This window comes from Microtus ochrogaster, unplaced genomic scaffold (assembly GCF_000317375.1).
Source record: "Microtus ochrogaster isolate Prairie Vole_2 unplaced genomic scaffold, MicOch1.0 UNK19, whole genome shotgun sequence".
NCBI classification, from domain to species: Eukaryota; Metazoa; Chordata; class Mammalia; order Rodentia; family Cricetidae; genus Microtus; species Microtus ochrogaster.
This window is the reverse complement of record NW_004949117.1, coordinates 4902330-4911912: the sequence shown is the minus strand read 5'-3', so window position 1 is coordinate 4911912 and position 9583 is coordinate 4902330. Positions and strand designations below refer to the sequence as shown.

The 9583-nt window shown below is 49.1% G+C and overlaps 1 protein-coding gene across 1 annotated transcript in view; it reads left to right on the top strand.

Moving 5' to 3' along the window:
• Positions 1-9583, top strand: part of Dcstamp (dendrocyte expressed seven transmembrane protein) — a 25059-nt gene that overhangs the window by 5375 nt on the left and 10101 nt on the right. The window contains exon 2 of the mRNA XM_013353910.1: positions 5272-5417. Coding sequence (XP_013209364.1) covers positions 5272-5417 — 146 coding nt within the window. The remainder of the gene's footprint in view (positions 1-5271; positions 5418-9583) is intronic.

The window sequence follows — 9583 nt, the reverse complement described above, 5'->3', positions numbered from 1 at the left end:
CCCCTTCCTGCTTCCTGTGCCCCCTTCCTGCTTCCTGTGTCCCCTTCCTGCCTCTTAATTCTTTGTGCTCACTCCAACTCAGCATACAAAGAGCTGTCTTGATCTATTTATAGCTCCATGATTGGAAGACTATTAATTATGTTTTAATCTCAGGGGCAACTTTCTTCCTCCTCCCCTCCCTGTCAGAGGAAGTTGATCTAGCTCATTGGCACCCGAGTCTATGGACAATGAAGTGAAGCTCTGGGTCTGAGCAGCAGGTTTCTAAAAGCCAGACACCCAGATGTCAGCAGAGTGGCTGCCTCCCTCCCTGCCAAGTTTCCAGCTGACTGCTGCCTCCCTCTGTGAGAAGGAAGCCTTTGTAGGGTTTCCCACTGTGTACACAGTGCTTCCTCAAGGACTCAAAAGGTCACATGTCCTATAAGCATGCAACGAGGATGCTGGGAAATGTCGCCCAGATCACACATGACAGTTTCGCAGTGACAGGGTCCATGGTGGTTTAGGATTTTAAAGGCAGGGAAGTGGTCGGAGCTCGCCTAATTCACCCTGTCCATCACACTGCAATTGCAGAAACGAAATGAGTAAGCAACTTAAGAACAAACAACCTAACACCTTGAGAAGATGCCTGTACCAATAGAGAGGTGGTCACAGCCTTTCCTACCCTTTCCTACCCTGATGGCTGAACAACATCAGTTCACCAAATAAACGATGTAGATAAGCAAACAGGTAGCAGACAGCCTCTTTGATAAGAGCTCGGGTCTATTTACAGCAACTTTACCCAGGTCTTGGTGGACAGGGGACCTGGGAGCCTAGCACAGGGTCAGTGCACAGCTATGCTTGGAGAGTAATATCAATCAAGAGAAAAGGCAGGTGATGCCATGGGTGCCGAAGACCAAGGAGAACGAGATACAGGCTCTGTAGTGGAGTTGCAGAAACAAGCAGCATCTATGAGAAAGTGCTACTAGAGTTCCCCTGGAAAGGCCAGCCTGGACCCTCAGACAGAGCTCCAGTTCTTCACTCAGCACAGGAGGCATTGCATTGCCTGTAGTTGGTTGTGCAGGAGAAGCCGTCAGAAGCTGTTGTGACAGCCCCTATTTACACCAGATCGCACACCTTCCAAAACCACCCTGCCCCTATCTTGGTTCTCAGAGGTATTTCTGAGCTGAGATGAACTTGGAAACTATGCATCTATGGCTCAACACATCTAAAATGGCAGAGACCTTGTTGATGGGAGAAAGAAAGAGCGGTGCTCCTGGCTCTAGGACACTACAGTACGGTGATTTTCAGGATGGCTGCCCCTTGCTGGCAGAATCCCAGTGAGCTCCCAGAAGCCCAGGCTCTGATTCTCATAATCACCACTGTGGAATCAGAAGGGACTCTACGCCTCTGCCCTCCTTGTCTTGCTGTCCGAAGCTGTTAAGCTGAGGCTTGCAGATCGATCCTAACGTGCCCTTTCAAAGTCACTAAGGAACATTGGAGCGGACAGGGTTAAAGTCCCCAGATGACCACGGCTTTTTCATTTTCTAAGTTCACAGGAAGCACTCAGATGACATTGTTCAGCTGGATGTGAGATGTCCATAGCCTTCAACCCCAAGATAAACCCTTTGTAGGGTCTTTAGGGGGGAAGCTCACCTGGGCATTCAGTCCCACTCAAATGCAGAGAGTTCTGAGGGACTCTTGGAGCTCGGCTGAGGGTATTAGAGAGCCTGTAAGCACAACTCACCTTCAGCTGCGCCAGATCGCCCTGCAGGACGGCAACCTCTGCTCTTCTGCTAAGAGACCTGGGTGGGGGCCACCCTCCCCTTTCTTCTTCTTCAAAGAATGCCAACACCTTCCTCTGTATGCACTGCCTGCACAAGCAAGATGCTGAGCTTCCTGTATCCTCTCTGCCTGTCTATCCATCTCCATCCCCAATAGTGCTCCATCTCTCGCAGACTCCTCCCTTCCTGGCTCTTGGATTCAGCCCTCTACCAAAATGGCTCTTTCAAAAGAACTAAATACTTCCTCAGTCCCAAAGGCCATTTCCTGGATCTCCTCTTTTCTCCCCCAGCCTCAAGGTTCCTCCCTGAAATCTTCCCTGCTTGCCCTTTTCTCCACTGGGGCCCCCAGCACTGTTTCTGTTTCTGTTTTGTTTTGTGGTTTTTAGAGACAGGGTTTCTCTGTAGCTTTGGAGCCTGTCCTGGAACTAGCTCTTGTAGACCAGGCTGGTCTCGAACTCACAGAGATCTGCCTGCCTCTGCCTCCCGAGTGCTGGGATTAAAGGCGTGCGCCACCACCGCCCGGCCCAACACTGTTTCTGGATCAGCAGAGCAGTCGGCTGCTTATTCAACTGGAAAACCTGGACAGTCGGTACACAGGAAGTGCTGTACAGACTGAGGTTTTGTGCATTTCCCCATCGCTCAGTATTGCTTTCTATTCTCTCCTGTTCACTCCGCTCTCATCAGTCTCCCTGATCCGCTGGGAGCTCCTGGCTGGAGGGCCTGGCTTCCCACGCCTCAGCTCTCCAGGCACAGCTGCAGGCAGTCAGCTGAGGCAGCCCCTGGCTTTCTGAGTGCAAAATGGTCTCCAACGGCCTCTCCCAGTAAAGGGACACCTTCGTCCTCCCACGCTGTCCCAATACGGCGCTCCTCGGAAAGTTAATTCACCTCCTAGTTTCAAGATGGATGTGACCCTGTTGTTGGGGAGGCCAAGTTGTGCTGATTTGGTTAATCCCAGCTCTCTGTTTATATCCACTGTAACCCTGAACAGACTGCCAGGGAAGTGGGTTTATCTTGACACCTCATCAGAACCATGGCAACCTTGAGCCACTGTCTCCACGTTTAAATGACTCCTAAAGAAAGACCCAGACCACCGCTCTTTCCTTGTCTTTACCCAGATACTAAACAAATATCTACATTTTGTCTTTCTTTTCCATTTAAGCCCATCTGGCTGCGTTTTTTAATTTAGTATGTCATTAATTTGGCATGTCATTAATTTAGTATGTCATGCATCTTTTTAGCCAAACATTCATTCTCTCTCTGTCTCTGTCTCTGTCTCTGTGTCTGTCTGTCTCTCTCTCTCTCTCTCTCTCTCTCTCTCTCTCTCTCTCTCTCTCTTTTAGTTTTTTGAGACAGGGTTTCTCTGTAGCTTTGGAGCCTATCCTGGAACTAGCTCTTGTATACCAGGCTGGCCTCGAACTCAAAGAGATCCGCCTGCCTCTGCTTCCCAAGTGGTGGGATTAAAGGCATGCGCCACCACTGTCCAGCTTGGCCAAACATTCTGTAAGATATCATGAAGTCTTTTCTTATTTTTTGAGTGAGATTAGCATTTGGATCAATAAACATAAAGAACCTATGACATAGACAGGTGTCATTTACTCAGTGGAAGAGTATAAGCCTGGGGTCTCTGCAGAAGAGAGAACTCCGCAGAGAAATGCACTGTGAACTTGGGCTACAACACCAGCTCTTTCCTGGGTCTGCTCGGTCAGTTCAAGTCTCATAGTTCCAGCTTGCCCTCAACAGATTCAATTGCATTTAACTGAATCAAAATGAATGATACTCTTAAATTTACCATGGAGAGAGGGAAAATATTGGTTGATGCAGATTTGGAATTGCAAGTGTTAGGTTGCCATCACCCAGCCTTTTGGCAAAATGTCTAGTCACCACAAACTCGGGCACCTCTGAATTCCAGGGACAAGCGTGCGCCATGAAGCTCTCAGGCAATTTACATAGCCACCTGGGGCCCTCAAGCTCTATGTGTAGTGTTTGTAGCATGGTCATGTGATTTACGCATGCCGCAGCTACAGCTACATAACCCCCTGCAGTCTTTTAAAGCTGAACATGCCCGCTGCACGCTCTCTTTCTGTCCCTCTTCTGCAGAGGTAACTCCTCTCTCTCTCTCTGTCTCTCTCTCTGTCTCTGTCTCTCTCTCTCCCTCCCTCCCTTTCTTCTCTCTCTCTCCCACCAACTTCTCCAGTTGTGCGCATGTCTTTTTCTTAATAAACTCTTAAAGTGGGTTCCGTTGTGCGTTTCGTGGTCCGTTCTTGTTCGTGCCCAGTACTACAACTGAATGAACCAGTTCCTTAACGCCCTCCCCTGTATGTGTGTGTGTGTGTGTGTGTGTGTATGTATGTATGTGTATGTATGTATTTACACGCATATTTACATACATATATATTATATATGTATTACATATATACACACAGAGATAGGTATATATATTTATTTCTCTAATAAAGTACAAACCCTTTAAAATCAGAAGTTAGAATTTTATTAGGTTTTTTTTATATCACTCAGTGTTTGGTAGAGCTTCAATAAATGCATGTTGATTCATAATTCAGTTGAATCGAAATGAATGATTCTTCCAAATTTCTAGGGAAGCCGGAAAACTGTTGGCATTGTTGAAGAGTCCAGTTAGCATATGTGAAACAGACAAAAGGCACTTTGAGAAGGGAGAAACTTGGTCGTCTAATCAGAAGACTACCTGCAAAGTGTTACTCTGAGCAACAGTTTTGAAAGTAAGACTTGAGATCTTGGACGTGCTGTTGCTTTTCGTCAGCCATAAGGTCAGAATTGATTGTTAATAATAATCCTTAAAGCAACACCCTTCCCAGCGACACTTAAATTTCACTAGGAGTTGTACATCCTCACAGACTAAGAGTTCTTGAAGTTTTCCTAAATTCCCTTAAGCAGCAATGGTCCTCTTAGCTAGGGAGCAAAGTGTCTGCGCTGCTGGGTACTACATCGAGGCCGGGTACTGACTAGTACTTCAGACCCTGGGCTCCTCCAGGAGCCTGACTCCAGTTGTGGATTGGGCTGGGGTAAAATTAGTCTGTCACCCCACACACACAGCTGGGGTGAATAACGAGAAAATAGGGAAGAGAGAAGGGGCCCCCAGCTTCACAAAGTATTGTGTTGACAATGTCCTACCACGCTGTTTCCTAGAGTTAATGCCTGGAATGTCTCCTGAGGAAGCTGCAGGAATGAAGTCCGTGGTTTTCTCACACCAGCTTTACCCTTGGTGACATTAAATACTTAGTCACTTTGTGGGGGAAATGAAGACATTGATTCAGGGTGATGTGGCCACCTTCATGTCTGGTTCCCCTTTCCCTGTGCTATATTAAGCCTTGGAGAGTCCAGAAGGGTGTGTTCTATGCTTGTGGAAGAACCTGAGGGAAACATGTAAGTGGACCTTCAGAATAATCTTGCTTCTAAAATTGCTTTTAAAAGAAAATGCTAGTGAACTGGAATCTAGCCCCATGACCAGAGAGTACTGTAAATTGTATTTGTACGGCAGCTGTCTGCCTATGGTGTGAAGGACCCAAGGAAGCGGTTTGGGACTGCCGCCTGGCTATCTCAGGGAAGGCTGCCCAGGGATGTCCTGCTGAAGGCACAGTGTGTGCAGATCTACCTGGCTTGGGAAGGGTGGATCTCGGTGGCCTGGTATCCTGGCTGTGCTTAGCGTGGGGAGCTGATTGGTGAGGCACCAAGGCAGAGCGGCCCAGCCTGGCCCACAGTGAGCTTCCCAGCTTTGCAGCACACAGTGATGGACTGCCCTGTTCCCTAGGTGCTCTTCTGTTTACCCCACAGCTTTCATTAATCTCCCGTCTTGTAGGAAAGCAGCCTTCTCTGGAGAAGGCAGTTGCTGGCTTTCCCAAGGCAGGAATGATTAAAACAGAGCGGCGAGGAATTCATTCCACCTCAGAAGAGGTCGCCGCTCCTGTTCCCGCTATTTTGGCAGCCTGAGGGAACAGTGTGTTCTGAACCAAACGATAAGTTTGCAAGAAAGGAAGAGAGGGAATTTAAAAAGGAGGGAGGAAAAAGGAAGCGGCCGCCTTTCATTCCTCCTTTGTCCCTCTCCCAGGTGCTGGGCTTTGATAGCTGGGCCTCAGAAGTGCTTGCTCCAGGCATCTGTGGCTCTCATTCATCTGTCACTCAGAGACCACTCAGAACCTTGGAGAGCAGCAGCTCAGCAAGCTGAGGGCCCCGGAGGTGAAATGACCCAGGAAAGGCCACACAGTCTGTGCAGTTCGCTGCAAGCTAGAGAGCAGGCGTCCTGTCTCCGTGCCTGGTTATTTATTTATTTGTTTGTTTATTTAGTTATTTTACTTTCTCCTTTGCGGGGATTTCTTTTCAAATGAGTTTCATATCATGTCGGATCCCGAAGAAAGCCGGAGGCAGAGCTGGTGGGAGGTGCCCTGGAGGACAGGAGACATTGTCGCTTTGAGTTAATGTTCTGCCAGGTGTCTGCAGGTTATCTGGGCTGACTGAGCTCAGGCCATTGGCCTCTGTGCAGAAGCAGGGTCAGAGCGAGCTGCAAAGTGTAAGATAGCAGACCAGGCCAGTGCTGCCAGTGAGAGGGCCAGAAAGAATGGCATAGCTCCTGAGGGCGTGGGCTCCTGGCCTTTCCCAGCAGGAAGGCCATGTTCATTCCTTCCCCCTTCCCTCACTCTAGCAGGCCATGGCTTTCCGTGTGGGGGGATGCGCATCTTCCATCTAGAGCACTCGTAGGGTGGCCCGCTCACCTGCAAGTTGTTAATATTAGTCCATGATTCTGTTTGTTACATGGTCTGGCCAGGCCTTGTAGCCGAAGTGAGATAGGAGATACACTTGCCAGCTGATGCTTGATTTGTGCTCGGAGGACAGTGCTCAGGAGTAGGGCTGTCCCTGACTCCTGACAAGGTAGGCAGAGTGGACTCTAGGTATTGGGGTGGGAATTCATGAATTCCATGCCAGTTCATGCTGATACGCTGAAAATTACACACACATACGCACACGCACACTGCCAGAGAAAACCATGGCAGCTGTGTTTGCTAGCTACTCGTGCAGGATGGATAGGAAAGACTGATGCTCCTGTTTCCATGGGAACAGCTCAGCTCTGCATGAAAGCAGGTAAACATGGGCTCAGGTTAGCTACACAGGCTGCGCCACCCTGCAGGGCACTGATTTGGTTCAGGGTCCTCACCACAGCCCCGTTCTTTGCTGTTTCTTCTCACCGGCTCTTGTGGACATCACCTCAACCCCGTTGAGAGGGAAATGAAGTCCGGTTAGCGCTCTGCTGTGAACTCTAGCTAAGGTTTGCCCGCTAGGGGCATGCTGCAAACCATAGGCTAGGGATAAAAGCGAGGAAGCGGTGGTTACTCCTGGGGAATTGCTGCTGTAAAAGCAAGAGGCAGGCTCTTTCTGTTGGAGAGACGAGGCTGTCGAGTCAGGCAATAAGCATTATTGATAATGGAAGCAAAATGAAGAGAAATGATAGGCTAAAGGGATCAAGTAGGCTTTTAGAAGCTGCCAAAAGATATGTGGAGGACGAAGGACTCAGGCCTGTAAACACGAAGGAAGGAAGGGAAGCAAACAGAGCTCAGACTAGAAATTAGCTCAGAGCACACTCAGGCTCTCCCCGGAGCACAGGAGGAGGGAAGTGATTCTAGGGCGTGGCTGGGAAGTGAGCTAAAATAGGGGCTGGAGGAAGTGCTGAACTTCCAGAAGGTCAAATGCAAGCTGATAGCTGAGCCCAAAGTCTGCCCGGCTGAGCCAACTTGTTTTTAAAGTCAGATACCCCTTCCCCCCGATAGGATCCTAGTATTCAAACCCAGTGCGCCCAGTGAGGCTGCGTGAGGAAAAGTCCTCTCTAAGGAAGTTAAAGGTTAATAGGATCTGCAGGTAGCACTCTCTGCCAGTGTGACTGGGTGACCGGTGTCCTTAGAAGAACAGGAGAAGGTAGCTGGTTGCAGTTGTGGAAGAGAGGGCGAGCCCTCACACTGGGTTAGAGATAACACACTGTGGAAGGAGAGGAGGAGGAAAGCGGAGGAGAAACCAGAGACTTCTTCTCCATCTCTGTTACCTGAGGACACACAGAGAGAAGGCAGCCATCTGCACACCAGGAAGATAGCCCTCACCCTGTGAGACCTTGAATGGGGTCTTCCAGTCTCCAAAACTGCGAGGAAAATGTCTCCTGCTCCTTTCTAAGGCATTTCGTCATGGCGTCCCTGGCTGACCATGACATGCATGCAGGGTGTTTTTTCTCCAAAGTCCCTGAGAAAGAAACAAGCAGACAGACTTTGGACTTTACTGTTACTGGGAAAGGAGAGCATCAAGATCCCCCAGGAAAGACTAGCAGGACATAGCATCCTAGTACCAGGTAAACAGTGCAACCGCCTTGCCGCTCAGCTCTCCACGCACTTGAGCATCCAGGCTTTGGCTAGAACAGAAGAAAATCTCAGTGTTCTATGGAAGGGCATGTGTCCTGTTGAGAGAACACGCCATATCCAGGGAATGTTGGGTGTTTGGAGAAGTTTCTCTCTTTAAGCTCCAACAAGCAGGATCAGGCAAGTCCTCTGAATTACGAGAAATGACAGGCCAAGGGTGGGGAAGAAGTTGGAGGGGCGAGGGTCAAGGTCAGGGCTCTGTGCACTGGAGGAGACCTCTAGTCTTTCCCCCTGAAGGGCTGGTGTTTTAGGCTCACCCTCTGTCCTCAGTACACAGACAAGGGGGACGAGGGTGGAACTGTCGCTTGTCGCGTAAACACGTGCCTCTTCTGGGATGAGATTGCAGCCATAGATCTCGTTTAATTGATATTAGATTTTATTGTAGAATGCTAAAATTTTAATGTGCCTATAAATCTGTTCCATGCTTGCGGAGGAATATCTGTATTGAGAATATGCTGTACGAGGGTAAAGGCAAGAGGAGAAGAAATGAGCCTACAATGTACATTATTAATATTTCAGCAGATGAGAAGAATTGGGGCCTCACAGAGGAAATTAGAAAAACAAATGAAACCGGGTGTTCTAATTTGGTTCAAGACAAACCCGCTGGTTGGAGACATTTTAACCTCGCAGGGTCAGCTGTTTCGTTGAAGAAGAGAAAAACCAATGCATAGCTGGTGGAGATGGGTTTGTGATATTTGGGCCAGCTCTGGAGCAGACACTGGCAGTTCAATTGCCTGGGGCTAAGTACAGCCTGGTGTGAATTCCCCTGTACAGGCAGCTCTGCAGGAAGGCCACTCCTGCTTCTGCTTCCTCTGCAGAAAATGCAAAGTGCGTTTGAGGTAGGGGGTGTGGAGGCTTCTTGCAAAGTGCCCTGGATGTCATAGACAATTAGTAGTTAATTTACGGGCCACTTCAGTATGGGACTGAATCCAAAAGTTCTGTGGTTATTCTAAGATTAATGGAGAAGAAAGTGCGTGAAGTCATGTCTGAGGAGACGCAGCTCCTGACCCGCTCTGAGGTGGATGTTCTGCTCAGAGTCCAATGTCCACCAAGCCCTCCCTAGTTTCAGGAGCACAGACACGTTGGTGATATGGCCATGTGTGAGCACTACTTGTTGCTTTTTTTAAAAAAATGCTGCAAGATCCCCGGCAGCAGTAGGCAGCAGAAATGCTGTAGGTCCCAAATGGTGGCAGCGGGCCATTTGGTGGCAGGCAGCAGGCTCTGGGAGCAGCCAGTCCCAGGCAGAGACAGCTGCTGGTCCAGAGCAATGGCTGGTCCCAGGCAGGGAGACACATGGCGGGCGGGCAGAAGACAGAAATATGGATAGACACGACATGCAGGGTGAAGTTGAATGTTTATTCAGGGGGTTATGGAGGAGGAGGAGTGAAGGGGGGACAGAGA